This window comes from Crotalus tigris, unplaced genomic scaffold (assembly GCF_016545835.1).
Source record: "Crotalus tigris isolate CLP2741 ecotype Arizona unplaced genomic scaffold, ASM1654583v1 scf7180000023687.2574627, whole genome shotgun sequence".
In the NCBI taxonomy this organism is placed as follows: domain Eukaryota; kingdom Metazoa; phylum Chordata; class Lepidosauria; order Squamata; family Viperidae; genus Crotalus; species Crotalus tigris.
The window spans coordinates 1,739,250-1,764,315 of record NW_024100118.1 but is presented as its reverse complement, the minus strand read 5'-3'; the positions used below and the strand labels follow the sequence as shown (position 1 = coordinate 1,764,315).

At 34.4% G+C, this 25,066-nt stretch overlaps 1 protein-coding gene across 6 annotated transcripts in view; it reads right to left on the bottom strand.

The window, feature by feature from the left end:
- Nucleotides 1-201: 201 nt before the first annotated feature.
- RASGRF2 (Ras protein specific guanine nucleotide releasing factor 2) overlaps nt 202-25,066 on the bottom strand; it is a 162,488-nt gene continuing 137,623 nt past the window's right edge. For all 6 annotated transcript variants that reach the window (XM_039320718.1, XM_039320720.1, XM_039320716.1 and 3 more), the window contains exons 19-27: nt 13,865-13,977; nt 11,925-11,985; nt 9,426-9,529; nt 8,313-8,397; nt 7,510-7,707; nt 6,948-7,027; nt 5,824-5,941; nt 4,907-4,975; nt 202-3,306 (exon numbers count right to left, since the gene is read on the bottom strand). In XM_039320718.1, coding sequence (XP_039176652.1) covers nt 3,214-3,306; nt 4,907-4,975; nt 5,824-5,941; nt 6,948-7,027; nt 7,510-7,707; nt 8,313-8,397; nt 9,426-9,529; nt 11,925-11,985; nt 13,865-13,977 — 921 coding nt within the window. In that variant the 3' untranslated portion in view covers nt 202-3,213. The remainder of the gene's footprint in view (nt 3,307-4,906; nt 4,976-5,823; nt 5,942-6,947; nt 7,028-7,509; nt 7,708-8,312; nt 8,398-9,425; nt 9,530-11,924; nt 11,986-13,864; nt 13,978-25,066) is intronic.

The window sequence follows — 25,066 nt, the reverse complement described above, 5'->3', positions numbered from 1 at the left end:
TACTTGAACTTGTTTTCTTTAATTAAATCTTCTAGGAACTACATTTTAGGATAATGCTAGATGGTATTGAATATTCAGTAGGAATATTCTGTCTACTCCACTCATGATGGCAGAAATATGTCAAATCCTTGTTAACAACAATTAATTTAAGCTTGCTAAAGATTTTGAACAAAAAGGTGAGAAAACAAGGACCACACAGAATAAGAGTTATCATATAATTTAATAGAATATGTAAATTAAATACGAGAAAAACAGATATAAGCACCTTCGGCTGCACTTAGAATCTAAAATAGGCAAAGTGCCCCCTGAAAGGACAAAGCTAATATTATAAAATGAAATACAAGGAAATCAAAATAAATTATCAATCACTATGTCACAAACAATTCTCACAAAATAATATATAGGTTCTATATGGAATTTGTGAAGAAGGAAAGATGATTCACTCTAGGCGAAAGAAAATAATTAAAAAATATTGCCTTGGAAATTAGTGTACTTCTGTTAAATAACTGGTGCATGAAATTTTAAAAAATAGTAAAACAGCGAAAATATCAGTAAATTATCTTGTGGTCATATAATCCATGCTTTCTGTTTATCATGCTCAAACTGCTATTATCTTTTTCTGATAGGCATTTATGAAAGGAACAATCATCTTCAACAAAAGAAAATAAACAAATATCTATAAATAACATTATTCACATTGAAATTTACCATATTCATTAACCAGAAATACTTAAACATGCCTACATCATTCCTATTTAAGTTCTTCTGAAAACTTAACAGAGTATTTTATAATTCCTTTAAATGTGCAGCCACGCATATAGTTATATAAAAATAGCACTTTAGAATGATTAAATTTCCTACTGAGCAGATAATGGATGGGATTTGTAATTAGACAAAACTAGATTTTCTGGGCTGGCAATATACTAGAAATGGAGATGAAAAAAAGCCACACAGATTAATTTTCCATTGTCAGAGTTTAGTTTAGTTTAGCACTAAATAATAAAATCTCAAGTATAACCAAATGATCATCCTTTTTTAAACAGTAGTAGTCCTGAGAGGGTTTAAGGGGATCTTTCATCTGCTGGCTGAGACTCCTTGGAAAAGCACACTTTTTCATTCTAGTTATTTAAAAGTGATATTAACTGCATTTTCAAACAATTGGTTTATGTATTCTTTCCATTCAGGGAGACTACTTTTATTTAGGCAATCAAAGAACTAGTATATATGTCTGAAAATGTAAATTGATCTACAAGTAATCTAATCTCCATAGACTTAAAAAAATAAATCTGTTAGTAACTTATTCAAGTCAGTTAAATAAAAATATTTTTTCTTCCTAAGTAGTTTCAGTAACAAATATTTAAACATATTCTTCCTTCTAAAGTCAATATGGAGAATGAGAGATTAAAATATTATTTACTCTTTCAAAGTTTAAAAAAAATAGGATGAATATATTTTTACTTTCCATGAATTTGGCAAATTACTGCTGTTCAAACAATCTTGTAATCTAGGATTCATGGTGAGGGAATGTAATATAAACAGATTAACTTGTAGCAAAAATATAAGTGAATATGCAAAATAATTTGTAATTCTTATAAGATCATGGCTGCAATCCAAGTATGTTTGCAGAAAATTCTACATAAGAGTAGAGTATATATACTGTTCAGTATTGGAAATTTTCTTTTCTTTAGAAAAAAATATGGATTTTTTATTAATGTATGTGGCAGATCAATTGTTTGAATGCAAGCTACCCTTATAAAAATTGGCTTTTATAATTTTATAACTATTAAGGTGATCCTGGACTCACATTGTATGCAGACACATGCAAAATCACAAATATATGCTTGTTACTGCTAGCCTAGTTATGTGAAGCTCAATGGTAGTTAAATGATATTATAGTGCCAAGAACAGAGATCATAGTGTGTAGTGTTATCCATAAAAAAGTAAAAGATTCAGAAACTCTACACCTTCATAACTTGTTCTAAAGAGTATGAAAATCCATCAGAACAACAAAATTATATATGATTTATTCATATTATTTCTCAGGTTAACCTACTGACTATAAGTCTCTAGCCTCTGACATCAGTACAGAACTGAGGGTCACTTATTGTCTTCAATGGAATGGGGTCAAAAGGTAAGAGGTCAATCCTTATAATAGGATATTTGCTTGGAACTACTTTCCAGTATGAAAGAACCCCCCCCCCCACACACACACTCATTTCATCTACTAGTGCATAGGAGAAGACATCACAATCCCATTAAAACATATATACTTTAACAAAAGTTATATGAGAAATGTGCTATTGGAAAGCAAAGTACAAATTACCAAAGAGACTAATCTAGAGACAGGGCTGCCACAACATTGCAATATCAAACCAGTCCCTTCTAAGCTTGTATATTGAGCAACCATGCAAGACAGTGCATTAATTTGCATACCAGATCATTTCACATATTGCTATGATTAGAGAATGAATAATATATTTAGAATATTAAGCTAGTATTTATAATGGCACACTGATATTCTTCAGTCTTCTTTCAGTTTTGAAAAAAGTAAATATAGGAAAATTAATTTATGAACAGACATCTTCAGTTAAAATGAACAGTTTTAGTGGTGTCCACAAAGGGTATCAAAACAGGCAAGTTGATGGATGCTGCAGATGCCCTCTTGCCTGCTTTGATATCTCTCACCATGCTGAATGGATTATACTGAATGGATTATACAGGAAATAATGCTGTTACATATTACATTGTTGCTTTTACAAATACTCTTTCATTTACAATAGACTTGATAAAGTGCAAATTTGGTCAAAATACCTAAATAAAACATGCTTTTTGAATTAGACAAGATTTCTTCCTCTAGTAGCATGCTATTGTTTATTCAACTCAAGCAAAACATTGTACTCAAATTTTGGTCTGCTGTCTCCTTGACTGGCTCAGTACAGTTATTGCCCACCTTTTCTTTAGTCCTTTATTTATTTTGAAATCTCTTTACTTCTGTCAAATAGCAACCATTTGACCCACATTTCTGCTATGTGGCTCCATTCCTCCAACAGTTGATTCTCTGAAAAAGTATCTCTGTGAGACTCTGCATCCCTTTAATTGAGAAGGGAACTTCAATTTTTCTCAGCTTTTGCCCCTTGCATTCTTTAGAGGCGTGCCATGCATAATTTTTCCATTAAACTAAGTTCTTGATAGCTGAAGAATAATATTAATTTCTCAGGCTGGCAGTCTGGGCTCAATTTTTAGAGATAGTTCGTACAGTGTGTCCTCATCTATGATGAGGCTTTTGTCCAACAAGTACTGAGTGACCTGGGAAAGCAAGAATATGAAGCAATTGTTTGGTGATGTTGGAATCATTATATACTTTCTTGAATAGAATTGTAGTTTTTCTTAAAATGAGATGTTTCAATCTTGATACAAACAAGAGAGGAAGCAGATACGAAATTTAGAAAAGAATAGAAATACTTTTTTTTAATGCAGATGGCAGGAAGTCATGGGCCTCAGTCAGACCATTTAATTTGCCATAACCCCATCAGCTCCCCCATCTAAGCAATGTAGCTAAAAAATTGCCTTCTTTTCCACATCATCTCACTCAATGCAAGTGATTGCTACTTAAACAGATCAATCCAGAGAAGGAACCCATGTTTTGTTTTATGTTTCCTCTTTGGCTTGTATGGTAACGCAAAAAGAAATTGCAAATAGTAGCCAGCAGTGTCCAGAGGGCAGCAAGGGATCTTAAGTAGCATCAGCTGGTCATGGTGTCACAATGCAAACTCTTCTCCTTTTCTAAATGGTCACATTACACACATGCACAAAAGAAGTAGAGTTTCAGCAAATATTAGGATACAGCTTGTGCACTCTGTTCTCCCCTTGCCCCCCACCCCACCAGCTGTTATATTACTATTGCAGATCACCTTGCCTCTGAATATAGGTACTCCAGAGCCCATAATTACAGTTGTAAGTTGTGCCAGTCAGTAAACAGGTCATCACATAACTGATTCCATTTTACAGCATTTCTGGTGGTCATTAAGTGAATCACCATGGTCATTAAGCGAATCTGCAGTTGTTAAGTGACTGCTGTGGTCATTTGACAAATCCACTGCCCATAATGAGTGTTTTTGGCCAGAAAAGTACAGGTAGTCTTCAACTTATATCCATTTGTTTAGTGACCAATCAAAATTACAATGGCATTGAAAAAAGTGACCTTTGACCATTTTTTCACCATTGCAGCATCCCCGGGATCACACAATCAAAATTCAGAAGCTTGGCAAGTGGCATTTATTTATGACGGCTGCAGTGTCCCAAGGTGATGTGATCACCTTTTGTGACCTTTTGACAAGGAAAGTCAATGGGGAAGCCAGATTCACTTAATAACCCTGTTACTAACTTAACAGTGATTCACTTAACAACTGAGGCAAGAAAAGTCGTAAAATGGGGCAAAACTCATTTAACACCTATTTTGCTTAGCAATGGCAATTTTAGGCTCAGTTGTGGTCATACGTTGAGGACCAGCTGTAAATGCCAGTTTCTGGCAAAAAAGTCATAAATCATAGTCATGTAACCCAAACAGCCAAAATGCAATTATGTGTCCATGAGGAGGGGCAGTTGGCAGAACTTTGAATCTGGTCATAAGTACTTCTGGGTCTGTGGTAACTTAGGACTGGTTTTAAGTTGCTAGTGTTAACATCAGGAATTCAGTTATCTCACATGATCACTAAGCTTTGAAACCCAACACTGACCAATAGATACCAGCCATGAAAGCCTATACCATATAATACTGAATTAAACTTTAAATCACAAATCTCTTCACCTACCTTGCTGATAAAAAATATGGTGCATATTTAGTAATATATCCAGAATAAGGTAAAAACTTTATACTGTAGTAAAAGGAGATATGAAAATATTGTACCTTTTGTTGATGCTCTATTCGATAGGAAGCCTGTTGGAATTGACGTATTTCCCTGATAATATGCGATATCTGTTAAATAAGCAAGTATCAATAATAATTCCTTGTTGAATTTTAGAATAGTTGTTTGAATTCTAACTTTTCTATATATAATTGTAATATGTAGCAAGGTTTATATTCTTTGCTCTTCTTTCTGGAGCTCTTTTAGTCTCTGAACACTTCATCCTAGGCCAAAAGCAGGATTATGGTCCAACCCAGAAGAATTAAAGTAGGAAAAAAAATATCCTTTTAGTGAGATTTTGGATTTTCCATTTTATACAACTGTTTTCCTAATAGCATGGCCTGATTGTCCAGACGGGCAACAATGTGTGTGGCTTATCAACTGCAGCCAACAAAAGTTGGGGAGGTATATCTGATGCTATTGGGTTTCAGCCTAAATTCTGCAATAGAGAATTTTTTTTTCTGTTGTTCTTTCTCTCCAGATCCCTTTTAAGAGAGGGTATGCAAAATGGGGTTTTGAGTGGGTTTGAGTGTTCCATGTTTTACTGGGTAGATTAATTTTGTTCTGACTTACATTTAACTAGTGTGGGTTTAAAAAATATACAAAAAATGGGCATGGATTCTGTATTGCCAAAATGGTGCTTTTTAATCCAGTTTAAGAGTGATTCTGTGTTGCCAGAGATACAGAGGAGATTTGACTGGATCAGTGTCTATGTTATGGATGTAATGGGAATTTGACTAATCAAGACTACAATACTGATTCTCCAAAATATGCCAGTAGATGGTGATAGAACATTGAGTGTAAATACAAGTATCAACAATTGTTTTTTAATTTCTATCCACACTATGAAATATAATCTTATATACTGTTACCTATAAATCCTTATAATTTTTTTTAAAAACCTGTATAAAAAAATTACCATTCGCATTTTAGAAAAATTGACGAGGCCTTCTTCAGTAAAGTTTGGTGTTCCTTCTTCAATAAAAGCCAGATCTGTGAGGTACATCCCAAGATATGGCACCGAAGGAGGGTTGCAACTGCAGGATAAGAAATGACACCTGTCAGGATTATGAGTTACAGATTATCTTTCCTCACTTTCCACTATCAAAATGTATGGTAAATAAATATTTCTATTTAGAAGTACATTGCATAATATCTAGCAGAAACTACTCCAAATATGGATACTTAGAACAACAGCCTTAGAAAATATTATAGTTATTAGGGTGAATTCATGGCATAACCGAGTTGTTTTTAATTTTCAGATTTGATTGTCAATGTACTATTTTAATTAATTTGATTAATTGTGGGGAATTAAGTGTGTGAATAACAAGGCAATAACCCCAGCCTGCAGACTATAGGTAGGACATGCACCAATTTCAAACGTACCCTTTTTCCTCTCACATATTCTTGTGCAAAAAAACCCAAAATGTCATTACTTCACTGAATCATTTCCCTCAAAGAAGCGATGTCAAGTTTCTTCTTTATTGTCTCTTGCACATATTATATGCTCAATGAAGCTGGGGTTATTTTTCTCTAACTTATCCTGCAAAGAACAAGCATTCCTTGATTCCTCCTGCATGGAAGAACTGCAAAAGGACAGTTTTGGACACAAGGGGAACAACTTTGTAACAGAAGCTTCCATTCTACAAATCAGGGCTGTAATCCAATCTGCCAGGGATGTGATGGTAAAACAGCCATTCCTGTTTCAGACCTGTACCTTTCCTGGCTAAATCAAAAGGTCACAAAACCATTGATATCTTCTGATTTGTTTATTACACAGATGTTAGGGAGAAAAACCAGCTGAGATAAGAAGCAGGAGAAAAAGAAACTGAGTCCTTCCTGAAGAGAGACCAAAAATATGGAAGTGAAGCCAAATTAGCTATCTCTGACATAGTTCTGATTTCAGGTTTAAATAAAAATTGTCTCTGTGACTGCTAGGTTGAAGAATCAAAAGAATAATGCTTTTTCATATTTTTAGTCCATCATCCACTACAGATACAAATTTTAAATCATATAATAATTAGAACAAAATAAGAGACTTACTTCTTGAGTGTTTCTCTCAGATTTTTAAATCTTCCTTCAGATGACACAATCTTTTGAAGTTTATCCATAAGAGCTTTAGTCTACAAACAAAAATGACAAGAATGTAATACAACACAGAAAGTGTTCCCTAAACAAGAATTTAGCTTCAAAGAAATGTGTAGTTCTTCAAGTAATCATCATTAAACATAGCCCAAAAATAAAAGGGTGGCATGAAAAATTTTATATGTGTATTTATTGCTTTGTTCAACTTCTTCAAATAAACATACCAAAGTCAGAATTCTGTCCTACCACATGCTAAATATAACAGTACTGAAATAGGCGCATCATGTTGTTTAAATGAATCTATGCCTGCATGAGACATTTACATGAACGAACATGTCATTTTTGCAAGAATAATATTTAAACCGTTAGACTGGTAATGAATCCAGAAATGCACCTTTATGAAAAGGATACCAAAATATTAGGTTTCAATAAACTGCACAATTTTCTCATGATGAAAGTAATATGGTGCTGAACAGTTATCAGTTTTCATGAAAAGTCTCAATCTGTATTAATTACTTACTTGTTTAGAAACCTTTGTCCAGGTTTTTTTTAGTCTGTAGATTGCACTTCTGTTCAAGGCTGATGTGATTTCAAGGACACCATTGTAGTTGTGCATACATCGGCAAATATCTGCCACTGCAATCCATTTCTCAATGGTATTAGCACGGGAACTGATATCAGTGTAATTCATAATTTGGGATGCTACAAGGTTGCTCATCTAAATGAAAGAACTAGCACTATAAATATTTGCATTTACAAGACTGAATTAAACACCATTAATGATGTTTACATGATACATTACGTTTACATGATATAAACATGTCTGGCTCTTAGCAAACAAAACATATATTACAAAAATGATGAAAAGCAATCGGGCAACACTTCCCAACCTGGTACCCTTCAAGAATAGTTGAAATACTGATAACACATTTGAGAGGTGCTAAATTGCAAAACAAAGTAAGAAAACAAAACAAAAACAAAGAAATTATTGAAGAGATAGCAAAGGAAACTCTGTACAATAGATTCCAATAGCATACTAGGAGCAAAAAAATCAATATAACATCTAAGCAGAAATAAGAAACCAAAATAATAAGGAACAATTTATTTTATACATTCTTAATAAAATGTAATTTAGTTTCTTGTGCCATTGTTTGGCAATCTCAGCAGATTTCTTAAGATTCTACTTTTTAAAATGTTTACTATCAAACTCCTTAACTACTCTTCAGGAAAACTGGAGTCCTTTGGTAACTTTTAGGGTCACAGAAATATTTTTAATTTAGCATTCTTGTATTCTTAGGAAGTATTCTCTATTTGACAACTCACATCGTTAAAATGTTGGCTAGTTTTCATAATGTAAGGTGTTCTTTCATTTTTATCCAATTTCATCCAACCCTGCCCAAGAAATTCTCTGGAAAATAAAATAAAAAAAAGAAACAGCAAAAAAGAGAGAATATTTATTTCTATTCGCTCCATTTATTTTGGAGACAGCTTTACAATTCTGGAATGAATTCTTCTCAACTACTAAAAATGAATTGGTTACATAAGTAAATGTCTTTACTTAAAGCCTTATTAAATCAGGAAACAATGTTTGTTAAAAAAAAAAACATGTTTACTTTTGTAAACTTTCTCTAGCCGGATCTTTAAAGTAAGAAAAATTAGGAGACAAGTTCTTTTATACTACAGTAGGATCCCACTGGAATCAACTATAGTCTTATTTTCTTATTTAATGTGATCATACAGTGTGAACCATGTATATTACTTCACATAACTTCTTTACACTCAATATTTCCTTCCCTCTCCAAACAAAGTATTCATGGAATATGCTTTGAAAATGGTAGTACTTTCTCTTTGCTGATATAGTACAGACATTAGGAAACATAAAGCCACCTTTTACAGACTCAAAGTGCTCATCCATCTGGCCCATATACTGTATGTCAATATTGTCTGGAAGTAGTATTGAGGCTTTCAAACCAAAATTTCACAAATGATTTTTCCAAGTTTTATTTAGAGATGTAGCTAACTGAACTTGTTTCCTTTATATTCGGAATGCAATTCTCTACTTTTGAGTGGTCTTTCCCTGAATGCTACATACTCAGCCTTTAATGGCCTTGCTATCTGTACTACAGATTTCCTGAATTGACAGCACGTACAAAAATTTTATTGTTGGTTCTTTAGAGCTGTATTATGTATTGATATTTTAGCCTTGTCAGGAAATAAACTGCACCTTGCTCACAAAGAACAGCTTAGAAATACTATGCTATTACTGCATTGTGCTTTGATACTAGACTTTTATGATCCAATTATGCTGAAAGATATGCACTGTTCCATTTCCCCTGTCGATATGATCCATTCCAATTTTGTGCAAATTCTTGTATTATCCAAACCTTTGCTTAGAAATATTTGCATTTCCATAATAATGACTGGAATACCACTTACTCATAAGGTATGCTTCTGAAGACAATGTGATCTAAGAGAGTTATTTGTTCAGCAAGTTCCATCACTGCTAATGTTTCAAAGCATTCTGGTTTTGGACACTCTAGCTGTAAGGAAAAAATATATTTTAAACTGTTTAAAAAGCAATTTTAACCTTTTTTATTTGTTTTCTACAATATTAGGCTAATAGCTGTTTTATCAATTTTATTAGTCAGATTTTATTATTTGTGGAAGAAAAATCCTGAAAGGGAAAAGCACTTATATAAATATACTCTCTGTTATTTAACCAAGAGAGTTACTTAGAGTACAATCCAGCCAAGTCCTCACTGAACTGATTTCAACAGAAATAAAACATAAAAGATAGTACACTGGAAAAACATCAGCTTCCACAATAAATTTTCCCTTTTTCTGATAGATTATTTACCCAGATTTAAAAATGTTTATCATTTTTATACATGTTAATGAATTTCTCCTCTCAAAATTTTAATATTCTATTTTATTCCTAAAATTAATACATTAAGATTTTAGAAGTTAAGAGTGCTTCCAAAAGAGCACTGACAGGTTACAGTCTCATTTCTTCATCATCAAAACAGCATTTCATGAATTCTTATTTCTGAAACCCAAAATTGTTTTCCTAATGTTGTAAATAATAAATAAAACAATTTCATTTTCCTGGTGGCTTCCCCAGTGACTTTGCTTGTGGGAATTCAGTAGGCAAGGTTGCAAATGGTAATCATGTGGCTATGGTTCATTGTGACTGGGTTTAAATCCCTGTTATTTGGTGTTGTTGTAACTTTTAACGATCACTGAATGAGTGGTCATAAACTGAAGACTACCTGTAGTTGCAGGTTACGCCATTTGTTCAGAAATTGTTTAAAATTATGACAGCACTGAACAAAAGTATTTATGACTGGTGCTTGAAAGTCCACATGTAGGTACCTCTTGCCCTTATTCCCCGGCCTTCCTCAGCTTGCACTGTACTAAGCAGTCCCCTCCCCCAACTCATGTGTGGCTTGCCAACACATGTGGGTCCCCCAGGACCTCTGTCTCCCTCCGAAGGCATCTCTGCACTCTTTACCTGAGATCTTTTCACTTTTTGCTTAATCAATGAGCCTGGAATTAAGCAACAATCAAGATGGCCTGGACTATTGCCACTGCTGATGTAGTCAGCAGTCATACTTGAAGACTACCTGTAGAGTGTTGTTATTCAGCATTCCAGGCAATCAGACACGCCCTCTTCTAGTAAACCACCCCATTTCAACTAACAGCACTATGGTTACTTAATCAGAACCTGAATATTGTTGAAATGGACAGCTATATTTGTTTTTTTTTCTGTCTTTTAACATTTCTTATACTCCTATAAATCCTCAGATTCTGTATATGTCTCCTCATGGATTCAGACAGATTTAAAGGGATAAAATACTATAGATAAGGGGAAGTTCTAAAAACTTGCTAATACACAATTCTTAAAATAAAAATGCATAGCATGGGCAGAATCCTAGAGTAATCATGTTCCTAGAACAGAATAGGAAAAAGAAGCTTAATGCAGTGAATAATGCCTAGATCTTGAAAAAGGAGTTTGCTATCACTGTTATATCAAGCACCTTACACGGTTAAAACTTTCTGTGCTTCAAATTCAACTTGATATTTCCTCTACATAAATAACTCTTCCATGGTTAACAGATTTTCACTTCTTAAAAATAAGTTCTTATTTATGTTTTACTTGCAAATTGCCACTGCAATTTTAAACAGCCATTTCAGGGTTTATTTGAGGAACTGCCTCCACCTAATTTACATGTACCTGTCCATCAGGTCTAACAGAAGAGATATATTGTTGTTCCTGGTGAAAGAGTTTCCTCTGGTGGGGCCCAGAAGATGGGCCTTTTCTGCCATGGTGTCCACCAAGGTGAGATTAGTCCCATCCTTGATATTCTTCTGGAAATCCTCAAAACATGGCTGTGTCAGCAGGTTTAGGGCTCTCAAAGAAATGGTGATTTAATGAGATGGCAGCATGTTTTTAATATCGATTTTCCTTCTCTACCATCTTGTTATTAATAATATTGCTTGATGTATTTTTAATTGTATCTGTTTTAGTATTTTGATTCTGCTATTGCTTTTTATTTTGTAATATTTAGAATCACTTCTCTGTGAGATGGATGGCTAGATAAATAAACAATTTGTGTAATAAAATATATAAAGAAATGATTTATAAATAGTTTCTGAAGGTATGACTCATTTTAACCAACTTCCTTGGTATATTGAAATGAAAGTTCCACATTTTGCATAACATCTCAGTAAACTAAAGTTCATATCCATAGCTATTTTGTTTCATTGTAACTACTGAACAGTTGAAACACCTAGTGATCAAAAGGAAAATATAACAGAGAATGATGTGCAAAAAAGGCAGTAATAATGGAATAGTCAAGCATAATTTCCAGAGAGTAAGCTCAATTTATGTAAATAAAAAATAAACCAAACATATATTTATTTAAATAAACTCACCATCTGCATTATATCTTCTATTTTTAAGTGTGTGTCATCTTGATCCTCCTGAGAAAGTGTCCTAAAAATAATTAGCAATATATTTTATTTGACAATGAAATTTCTACAGTCTTTTGCGCTACTTTTAATGGTTACCTTATAGCAGTGGTTCTCAACCTTTTTAATGCCGCGACCCCCAACTGGTCATAAGTCGAGGACTACTCAACTGGTTGTAAGTCGAGGACTACTCAACTGGTGCAGCACCGTTTGCAGAATGGGACTTTTGGCGGGCTCAGCAGAACAAAGACAGCTTGGACAATTCCTATTGGCTTTTGAAAGCCAATAGAATTAGACTCTATTCAAGAGAGTCTATTCTATTGGCTTTCAAAAGCCAATAGAATAAAAGGGAGTAGCACAGCTAAGGAAAAGGGGGGGGGAAATGGCACACTGCATTGTTTGACGACCCCCATGAAATGGTCGTTCAACTCCAAATGGGGTCCTGACCCACAGGTTGAGAACCACTGCCTTATAGGTATTCCAAGTATATATGCTTATTTATTCTACTAGTATGCTGTCAAATAAATGTAGACTCATGGTGCTTTACAAAACAATCAATAATATAGATACTTTAAAACAATATATAATCAAAGTTACAGCAATCAAAAATAAATTATAATTATAAATTATAATGACAGGAAAATTAATAAAAAATACAAATAAATGAATAAGTCATTCAAAGTTAAATAAATTGAAGACAACAAAAACAAGGTAACCAAATACTTCACAGAAAAATTAGTAGCTGCTTCTGGAATATTATAGGGGATGGAGGAAGTCTTAACTGTAAGGGGAAGTATTCTGAAAAGCGGGAGCAGCAATTAAGTCTCTGTGTCTCTTCACCTTTCTTCAAGAAAGTGAGATATGATCAAAAGCTTCTCTAAGAAGAAGTTACAGGATGCATCTTCATGACTGCTGTCTTGAAATAATGCCTAATAAATGGTAGCCATAATTTTTAATGTCTCTTCAGAACTACGTTCCACTATGCCATGTAAGTCTTGCATTTTCAGAATCCTATTCAATTATAATGCCTCTAGTACTCTATAAATATATGCTAGATACAGTATATTCCATGCTATTTCCATACATTTATAAAGCAGCACAGGGACTGAGAGAGACACCTGATGCATTTAATGTAAAACCTGTCTTCAAGATGACATGGAATTATGAAAAATGTTCATTGAATACCGATGTTCAATCCCTTGCAAATCCATTGATACTGATTCTCACATCTACCATCTACCATGTCAGTAAGGCTATCAAATGATCTGAGGTAATTGTGCAATACAAAAGTCAATTATATAGGCACCAATATAAGTCTGATATTTTCGTAGAGCAGTTCTGCCTATTTGCCCTGCCCGGATAGGGCGTAGAGCAAATAATACCAGAAACAAGAGTTTTATGAAACTGTCCAGATTAACATGTTTATTATGTTATATAAGATGCTATACAAGTTTTTTGTAGCTTTTCTTGCAGAATAATATTTTGGTGCTACTTCTTTGGAAATGTTCAAAGTATTTTTTGGTTTTTCAATTGTAGCACCAAACTGCTTGTATCATGTAAACAAGTGGCTTGGATGAGTTATTGGAGGGACTGAGCTTCTCAAATTGCTTGTATGTAATATATTTAGAATGTTCATATATTTTTAATTTGCAGTCAGACTTTTGGTGAAAAGAAGAACAAAAAGATACCAATTCTTCATGGGTATAATTTTCCAGCATATGTTCCTTAGAGAAAGATTAAAATGGCTTTAACTCTTTATAAAACAGTTGCTCGGCAGCACATTTTTGTAACAAAATTTTATTTCCCCCTTTTTAAAGTGATATGCTGAAACTAAACATCTAAATTGATCATATTCCTGTTTCTTTCAAAATACTTCTGTTATGAAACTCATAGATCCTCTTTACCTGAGGATATTTGCTGTAGCTTTCCTTTCTTGTGGCAAAAGGTCAGGGTCTCTCAAAACCTCTTCTAGTAGATTAAGAACACTCATCTTCAATTCATTATTTAATTCAAAATCCTGCAAAACAAAGTATTTCTGGATGAAGGAAGGAATCATGTTATAGATTTATAGTCTGTGAGCATGATAAATATTTTTAAATAAATACTTATTAAATACATACATTTGTTTTTGCATATTATAATTTTCTGGTTAATTTCTTTACAGTTGTTTGCACACCTTTCTGGCAATTATAATTATCTGATCTATATCAAGTTCCATGCAAGCCATTTTTGAACAGCCTTTACAATTAATTCTTGCATGATAGTGGCATTGTTTAACCATTATCCTATAAATTCCATGTTGTTTCATTAAATTCAGAACAATTACATTACTTAAGAGAAATTGGTAATAAACTGACACACCTGTGAAAAATAGTTGTATAATCTATTACTTTTATGTGATCTACTCTTTAAAACACTAGGATATTGTTAGGTAAAATTTGCCACCGTTTAAAACTGCACTAAAGTTTCACAGTTTTAAAAACTGCATCCTCTTGAAACTAGAAGTGCTACAAAATTGACTTCATTTAAATTTATCCTGAATGCTTGTAAACTGGTATCCAAACATTTTTTCACCCCCGTGCTCTGGATAGCAAAATTTACAGGGGTTTAAGAGTCCTTAACTATTTTATTAGTCTTACTGTCAGCCCTGCAACAACTGAGAAACTAGCCATTTTACCTTTTGCTTTCATTGTGGGTTTTTTTTTTTTTTTTTTTTTGGTATTTTCAGATGGAGAAGGAGGGAAGGAGAAGTGCTTGAGCTGTTTCAGTTAGCTATAACAATTGCAACTGTGTGAGAATCAAGGTCACATTCTTTTAGGGCAATTGACAATAATCTGTAACTACCACATTGAAATGAAATCATGGACAACTTAAGGCAAGAAAATCAGGATCTTTTATACCCAGAGCCCATGGATTCTAGACAATATCCAGAAAAATTATTAAAGAAAGATTTGATTTACAAGTTAAAAGCAGCAGAAACATTTCTAAGAAAACAGCACATTCATAAGATTATTGTGGAATCAAAGCAACTTATAGAAATAATGCTGAACATCCCATGAAGTTCAGTTTGTAATGAAAAGGATTTGTTTCTTGTTAAGGCAATTCAAACTTCTCCCAATATGGAATCTGAATCAAAGATACACTAGTAATTAATTAATAGAAGAGTTTATGGAAGGAGACATTATCTGCACATAATTGGAACTCAAGATAATTTTAGGTTATTAAAAGTAGTAATATTTTGTAACTATTTTCACTGCATATTGTTTTAGAATGGGAAAGGAATGCCTACACCGTATCAAATCAATAGGCAGTTGGCTGATCTGCTATGTAATTATGGAATCTCATTTATCCTTAAAAATATGTGTTATTTACCTCAATCCTACAAAATAGAACAGACCGATTTACTCTTTCTCTCCTATTTAATAGATGTTCCTTCCTCCATCTCATAAACAATTAAGACTATTTCAAAAGGGATATGGTAGAAGATAGCCATCAAGAATTCAAATGTTGAAATACCTTCTGTCGATATTTATGCTTGAATTAATTGAACAGCACTAACTCTAGTCATTTATATTTCAGGTTACTGCAGATGTTTCAATAAAGGATTTAAACTAAAAGCTTCAAGTCTCCAGTATTTTGTAGCAGTCTCTTTTATAATGAACACCATCACGTGAGTAGCAATTCAGAACATGTTTCCATAGAAACAGAAACAATTATCACCAGCAAAGTTCTTGAAACTCCTGCACATTTAACTTTCCACGTAGGAACAAGAGAGATCAATGCAGGGCTTTTTTTCTCATAGAACGCCCAGAACGGAGTTCCAGCACCTTTTTTGGATGGAACCTTATAGCAGGGCTTTTCAACCAGTGGTATGCGTACCACCAGTGGTACATTAACAAGTGGCAGATGGTACGTAGCCCTGCTAGCCAAGTGTACTGGGGGAGGGAAAGAGTCAGCGCAGGCAAGGACTTATTGTGAGAGAGTCCTCTGGAGCTGCAGAGTGGCTGAGAAAGGAGGAGGAGGCTATAAAAGGAGGCAGATTGGGCAGGAGAGAGAAAAAAAGCAACAGCCTTGGGAGGAGGGGGAGTCAGCTCTAGCTGCACCAAAGGGAAAGAAGAAGGAGAAAGAGGAGGGTGGGGGGAGAGAAGATCAAGATGGCCGGCCATGAGCCAATCTACAACTGCTGTGGCAGCCACCCCTGCTGGCAGCAGCAAACAGGCAAGAAATGCAGCAGGGGAGGGGTCGCCCTCCACGAGGAATGAAAAAAAGGCAGCAATGGCTGGAGGTAAGGCACTGAGGAGGGAGGGAGATGGAGAGTGGAAGGATTCTTATGTGCTTTTGTGACTTTAGAGTTCTGGGATTTGTGCAATGTAGGCTTTGTGTTCTTAAGGAATCTTTGGCAATTTCTATTTGGCTGATGGCAGATGTCTCGTGTTAGCTTCTATTGCTCTGCTATTGTTAGCTGTAAGTTTTGCTACAAGGGATTTTGAAGTATTTTTCTCCTGAATGGATTTTGCCTGTAGCATTCCTTTACTTATGAATGGAGCCATTTTTTTTTCTTAAGTGCCGGCTGCGCTCCTTAACTTTGCTTTCTAGCCCAGTGATTCTCAACCTTTCTAATGCTGTGACCCCATAATACAGTTCCCCATGTTGTGGTGACCCCCAAGTGGGTGTGGCCACCAATAAGAGGGAGTAGGACAGCTAGGGAAAAGGGAAAAAAATGGCAGACAGCATGGTTTGGTGACCCCCGTGAAATGGTCATTCGACCCCAAATGGGGTCCGGACCCACAGGTTGAGAACCACTGTTCTAGCCAGTAGCTAATTCTTAAAGGGGAATGTGCCTTTTTAAGCTAGTTCACTCCGCAGTTTGTCTTTTCTGTCTCTGGAGGCTTTTCCTTGTTTGATGAATATATGGAAGAGAGAAAATATGGGGAGGGGTTCAAATTCTTCCTTCAGAAGGAGGTGGGCATGAGAAAGAGGGAGGCAGGGAAGGAGGGAGGGAAGTAAGTCTCGTCCTAGCACTTGGCCACCAGCAGCCCTGCCATTGACTTTGCTTGTCAAAAGGTTGCAAAAGGGGATCACATGATCTTGGGACACTGTGACCATCATAAATATGAATCAGTTGCCAAGCATCCAAATATAATTCACACGACCCTGGGCATGCTGCAATGGTCATAAGTGTGAAAAATGGTTGTAAGTCATTTCAGTACAATTGCAACTTTGAACAGGTTTGGTGGTTTTTTTGGAGGGGGGGTCAAGTTTTTGACACCTTGCTAAGTATTACTCGATTATTGCCATATCCTAAAAGTGGTACAATCAGTGAAAAGGTTGAAAAGTCTGCCTTATAGGGTAGGCAAGATGGGTTGTATGACATGTGTGAGTTCCGGCACCTTTTTTTTTTTTTTTTTTTAGAAAAAAAGCACTGGATCTATGTCTGAATTTTGTGCATGTCTTTTCAGATAGTTAACCAACCATGCATTTTCCTGAGATTATAGTTATGTTTCATGTTTTGAGTTTTGGTGTGCTTTCGTTTGAAGGATTATGTAACAGATTGCCCTGATATCAATTTATCTGCCTATTATTACTTTTATAGTAAGACCTCATCCTCAATCATTTTTAACAAGACATGTTAAAAGGCCATGACAGTAATGTTATATTAGATTGGGAATGTCATGCTTCATGTTTCTAAGGAGTAGTATAGAAGAATAGAAGGGAAATGAAATATACTGTATGCTTGAAAAGCTCTTGCAATAAAGATTTTGATAAACAATAAATAAAAGTATTTATTTGGGCTCTTGAATACACTGAAATGTTAAAACAAACATGTAGTCATTATCAGATTTTTTTCTGATTTTTAAAAATTTAAAATTAAAAACTTAATTTGTAAACTGAACTTTTTAGTGTATGCCTGTGGAGAATTTGAGTTAGTGTCGTCCACAAAGGATTAAAGGATTAAAATCTACAGAATGAGTGGCATGGTGGGGCAATCAAAAATCAAGATCTTTTATAACCAGAGACCATGGATTTTCCAAGTTTATTCACATGCAGACAAAAGCCTAAGGTTTCACTCATAACACTACATTTGTCCTCTTGCACATTTTGAAAAATCTTCCTGTACATACTCATGAACCTATCCACCCATCCCTTAGCAATTATAGAATATACTAATGAAATTAGGAGTTTTTTAAATATATTCCTAGTAAGAAATGGTTTCTTCTGTAAGGTTGAAGTTGAAATTATATTCTTATTAATTTTTTTTAAAAAAGTTGTTTGATACTTAAAGAACAAATTTCAGAGTAAATGCAGTTCATTATCCAGACAATGTTATAATAAGTTCTTACTCCCTACTCAGCAAACAGAATGAGAGAAATATGAATTACAGTTTGGTGATATTCTCCGGTGGAATATTTCCCCTCTTGTGAGCTTGTACCAAGAGGCAGCATGTTACAGCTACTATGTAATCCATTGTCATTTTCAGAAGTCAAAGTTAAAGTTGAGATTGAGTTAAATTTTCAACAAAAATCTTCCATATCAAGTATCTTTGAAGTAGAAGCAAACGTTAATCTTTAATAGCCCTTTCAATCTTCAATGCAAAACTTATATTGCATGCAAAAGCATCATATTCCATTGTCTTAAATACAGATGCAGATACTGTGGTTTTTAAAATATATTCCCGCCTGAAACATGCCAAAATAGAACATTTTCCTACCAAAATCCTTTTCTGCTCTTCCTTACACATTTACAATTGTGGTTGTTTCAGTTGTGGGTCCTTGTTTCCCACTTTTTCCATATCTGCTGAATTTACTATTGTTATTATGGGATCAGAATCATATCAACAGTATGTCTAAAATGAAAAGAAAAATGGCCTAATACTAGAAATGAATTGGGATGTATTACTGTACATGTCATCTTCATGGATTACTGCCTTGTCATGGCGAAGGGGCTTGCGTAACTCAGTGAAGCTATGAGCTATGCCGTGCAGGGCCACCCAAGACGGACAGGTCATAGCAGATTGTTCTGACAAAATGTGATCCAATGGAGAAGGAAATGGCAAACCACTCCAGTATCTTTGCCATGAAAACTCCATGGACAGTACCAAAAGCTAAAAAGATAAGACCTGGAGGAATGTTGTCCATGGGGTCGCGATGGGTCAGACACGACTTCACAACTAACAACAACAACAACAACTGTTCATGTAATGATCCTTGGCCCTAGGATGAGTTTTTTACTGTGAGTGAATTTATTGCACACGATAAAGAATACTATTAGCATTTGAAGTTCCATTATGTTTTCTTCCTCTTTGTCTGCCATGATAACCATGAATGTTAGAAATCCAGTGGGAGAAAAAAAAAGAAAATGTATTCCTGTTACATGGAATATGAGACAAGCATATATATGAGTACATTTCTCAATGCGCTGTGGTTATAAAGTTTTGACACCATATTTCACAACTACCTTTTTTCCACAAGTTCAGTATCTCTTGTTATGCAAATACATTTTATGTGAGGTTTTGGAGGAATGTAACTTTAGTATCAAGAGAGAGATAACTGGACACATTTAGAAAAATGCTTAAAAGGAGAAACTTCTGGTTTTGCGTCGCGGTGAGACAGATGCAGGAAGGTAGGGCTCTGCCTTCCATGCCCAATTTCACCCTGCTGCGGGGCCTAAAAGGGCCTAAAGTCAACCCAAAGAGGCAATGAAGAAGGAGGAATGCCTCATCGATCACGGAGATTGGTATTTCCATTCAATCCGAGGAAAGCCCTCCGAATCGGAAGGGGAAAGACTGGCTATATTTCTTTGGCCAGCCATTAGCTGCTGACAACTGAAGAAGAAAAGCACTAATTAGTATCGTAAACAGCATGTTTGGAACTGGGTGAGAACATTGATCCTTTCTTTACTATTTTACAACTGAATTTCCTGGGAAAGGTTCCCAAGAAGCTAAAACCTCTGAATGTGAACGGAAGCGACCTTTTAATTTCTTTTATGGGAGACAGAAATACATAATACTGAAGTGGAAGTAACATAAAACTACAGCTTTGATAAATTTGAGAATTGAGATAATAGTTAAGATTTTCTCCTTGAAAAAAAACATTGAGATAAAATATAAGAAATCTATCCTTTGAATTAAGAGTGGAAAATGGATTTTGAATGACATCTAGTGGTGGATTTGAGTATAGCACTACAACTAGCTTCCTGGCTGCTTGGTGGCTCCTAGCTTAATGGAGAACAGCTGGCAATAAAGGAAAATATTTGGCATACTTATTACCCTGCCCTTCTTGGATTATAAACATTGAGCTTGGACTTTTAAACTCAAGAACTACTGGGAGAGAAAGAAAAAATTGACTATGTCTGGCTGGGAGAGACTTTTGAGACTTTTCAGGGTGGTTGAACATTTTGACCACTTTGAACATTGTGGATTACAACCTTGCCTAACTGACAATTCTTGGACACCTGAGACAAAAAATTACTACAAAATATTGCTTTTAAGACTGGACCCATATTCTGGAACCTATTGGATCTTAATAGTGATCTTAATAGGATCTCCAGGAATGATGCCTCAAGAAAAAAAACACCTTTCAGAAGAGGATCTCCAGGAATGATGCCTCAAGAAAAAAAAACACCTTTCAGAAAGAAATATACTCTATGCTACTACTAATTCACCAAACAATAGTTGCACACAAAGAGGACACAAAAAGAAACCACAATGAGACTAAAAATATCTTAGATAATATAAATGAACAAATCTCAAACTAAATCTGCAACTAGAAAATTTCCAGACAATGACTATAAAGTATGAACAAATAAACCAGAAATCAGAAGATGAAGCTGAGGAAATGGACTAGAGACAGAAAAGATAAAAGAAGGTAAATATAAACTACCATATACATATAAAATACTGCAAGACTTAGCCATAACAACAAAAATGGAAAAGATGCTTTACCCCTTAGGTCTGCAAAACATACCTGATGATAAGGAAAAATATTTTTAAAAATGGAATATAGAGCTCTCAGGGGAAATGTCACAACTTGAGAGACAAAAAATGAAAAGAGAAATTGAGGGAGAAGGAAAGTGAGAGTTGCTTAAAGAATATAAATGGGCGGAATTCCCCCCCAAAAATATCCTACCTAAATTGTCTTCCTTGTGCCAAGCAACTTTTACAAAAATAGAAAGAAAATTCCTGGGCAATTTAATGGCTTTGGCTTGGAAAGCTACTTGACAAAGAAAGAAAGTGAGAGTTAGATTTAAAAAACAGAAGACTTGACCTATTAGAGGGGTCATTATATGTTTAATATATAATTAAACATGCTTAATTATATGTTTGAATATGATTAAAAGAATGGATGACCCCTAGATATAATTAGACTTTTATAATGAAAGATATGATTTAGAATTAAAATAGCATTCTTTTTTCTTTATATGGGAAATATGAAAATAAGGGGATGGCTGGTATGAATAAAACTTTTAGCTATATAAATGTAATTAATATTGAGAAAATCATAACTGAAGATATTTCAAATATTGATGGGAAATTAACCTTAATAAGAACATGAAAATCAGGATATTGATTTATGAATTGATATTATCGTTAGTTGTAAAACATGATGAGGATGTTTATATCTAACTTTGTATACATCAACAGTAACAAGAATTGTAACTGTGTAATGATGGGAAAATAGAAAAATATGGAGAAGAAAGGAGGATCAGGGAAAAAATACTGGACTGTGCAGTACTGAACAGATTTATATTAAAGAAGTTAATGTTAAATATGTGAACCCAAACAACATGTTGTTTACTAAGCAGTAAAGATTGTAATTTTGAAAAATCAATAAAAAAAGAAAAATGCTTAAAAGGAAACCAAAAGTTATCTACAGTACAATTCTAACTGTGAAGTTATCTTACTTCAGCATACACTACACATTCTGATTTACAGTGGAAATAAGTTATCTTTATTTTTATTTATTATATTTATGCCCTACCTTTTTATTTGTATAGATCAAAGTAGCAACATAGAGCTTCAATAACTCTGTGAGTTAGACTGGGCTGGGCTGAGAGAGAATGACCAACCTAAGGACACCCAATCAGCTTCTGTGCTTAAGGATGACTTGAGCTAAAGGTTTCTAATCCATTTTAACTACCACTTTATTCAACATTCATTAGTTACCTGCTTATTTAGTAGCTTTCATCTCTGGAACTCTCAACACCTACTGTTTCCCTCCTTTAGCTTCACTGAAAGCCATTTAGAAAGATTGGCTTATATTTTCAACAGCAGTTTTTTTGTTATGTAAACACATGGAAATGTAGATAGCTTTAATTATAAACAAGCAAAGAGTTTTTTCTCTTGAATTCTAAATTATGTTTATTATTGTAGTATGTCACTTAAGAGTTGCCTCAGAAATGAGGGTAGCTTATACATTGATTAAAGAAATTAAAAAATAACTGAAAAATAGATTGTATACCAAGTTGAAAGTGACCATCACTCACAGATCAGATACAATGGTTAGATACAGATAGTTAAAGAAGGAGAAAAATACACTCCATATTTTGCAGTTGCATAACAAGAAAGAGGGGAGTAGTACATGAATGTGAACTTAATTCACAGAAGTTGCACTTATATGGCACACTTAATTGTGTTGTTTAAAAGACCAATATCTTGTGAAAATCAAATAGTTTTATACAGTAGTTTCATAAGTATCAGACCATAAATAGTTCTAAAATATTCTAAGATAAATTGCAGTTTACTTAATCAGAGTAAGGTGGAATAATGTGGAATAATAATGAACAATCACTAAAATAATGATGTGTCTGCATAATTACTGGAATAGTGCTGTGTTAGTAATATGTGACTAACCTAATGTGCATTGCACTTGGATACAATGTATGTAGCAAACTCTCTCCATTGTATACCAGTGAGAAACGGACCTAATGTATCACAATGTGTATTAGAATGTGTAGTCCTTTGTTCCTGAGAAAGAGAAAGTATAAAACTGAAGCCTAACCCGCCCTCAGGGTTCAGAATTGCTTGTTGTTACTGCTTCTGAACCTGCACAATAAATCTGTCTGCTAAACCCTCTGGAATTCGTAACAGTCCTTGCGCTTTCCACAAGAAGAGCATATTGTACAAAATCAAGGCCAGTTTAACTCATCCGTCTTTGGAGCATAAAGACAAGAATCTAAAACAATTCTTCAAAAAGCAATATTTCCATCTTCATTTTTCTTTTAATTTTCATCCCTCCTTGTGTAGCAGTAGGCCTGAAATAAGGGGATGAAAAGAGAATGAAGATGGTGGCTAACCTTCTTCTTGACAAATTGTTCACGGTTTTCATCATACCATAGACACTTTAAAATCAGCCCCCAGGAGCTGTTAGCTGGGAGCAAACCACCCCAACATGGTTTTTCATATTTCATTAGGTCAGTTAATTGTTTTCATCAATAATGTTCCTGTGGATCACTGGGCAATTATTTTTCCCAAGAACTGCAATAAACTCAGTATGCTGAGTCATGAAAATGCAGTCATATTTTAGTATTAGTATTAAGACTATTAAGACCAGCCAATGTCTGTACTAAAGATTTCACCACTGACATCAAAGTCTGTTATTTTGACTGTACAAAACATGAGTATCAAAATAATTCAGCTCACAGTAGGAAGTCATTAAGATAAAATTCAATAAAAGTTCACCCTTCATCTATCTGTCTCTCTTACCATATTGCTCATGATTAAATAATAAATAAAATGTAATGTAAATATATTACTACTTTGAATTTCTGGCAACCTCCTTACTTTTATTATTTATACTGTAACTGAACTACGGAAAGATCTGACACTTGGACTAAGTAAATGTTAAGAGGAACATTCAAATCTCTCAAGCAAATAAGCTGTCATATAGCCAAAGATTTTCATTTCCTAGTAGTATCATTTTAATTGAGTATAACTTCTACATAGCAGCTTTATTTTGACAGTTAGTGATAATAATTTCATTTTTCTTTTTTAATTTTGATTTAAACTTTTTTAACATTGGAAAGCCAGGCATATTCTTTATATGTTTTCAACGGCTATGCTGACAAAAGAATTCGGAAAGTCCTAGTTGAAAGCCACTAGGTGAAGTTTTGTGGTGAAGTCTGTCTAGAGCAGCAAGGTTGCTAGGGGGAGGGGGGACTATTTTTCAAGACCTATAAGAACAAATTGCCTATAAGAACAAATTGCCTATAAGAACAAATTCTGCCTTGCTGAATAAACTTCCCTTTCTTTTCTTCTGCCACTCTTTGTGGTTTTATTATCCTTGCCTTTTCTTGAATTATCTCCTGAAAATCCAAAGCCAACCAAATTGGAGTAAGTGCCTGATTGAATACTTTACTCACAGGAATCCAGTAAGACATACAGCATTCCAGATGATCTTTTTATCCTGACAATGACATAGCTCATCTTTCTGCTTTTGTGACTCCGTAATCAAGAAAAAATCTTCTCTAAATTTCTGCATCCCAGTTTTGTTTCTTCCTCTAACTCAAGAAGTCTGTTTTTTCTTTCTCTAGTAACTTACATCATTCTTCTAATTATTCCAAAATTGGGACATTTCACAATACTTTTCTTTAGGGTGATCTGTTATATTGCACTAAGGAAGCATTTTTATATATTTCTAGGTTGTTCTATGAGTTGTTATCTTACCATTTTCAGCTATTCAAGTCCTCCATCATGTCATTTCTGCCCTGCATGAAATACAGCTACCTAGGCAACTATTTGCTCATCCATCTAGCTAGCTTCCAAGGAACTAGGGTTGTGTTCGCAGAAGATAAATGCAAGTAAATGCTGGAAAACAGAAAAGCAGTATAGCTTGCCACCATGAACCTTAGAATTCTGCATCTCAAATAAGAAAGTACATTTGCTATCGGGTGTTATCTAACACTGTGCTTTACTGAGGCAAGAAATGCAAATACCTATGAGATGTGGTGACAGGAAAGCTGTGGGAGTCTTGCATTCTAGGTGCAAAATACCCAGAACTCAAATAATGGACTATTTTTTTTACCGAAGAGCCAATATATCAAAGAGTAGGTGTTGAGATTCTGATAAAACACAGATATCTCTGATGTCTTTTTAGAGGAAAGAAATCTAC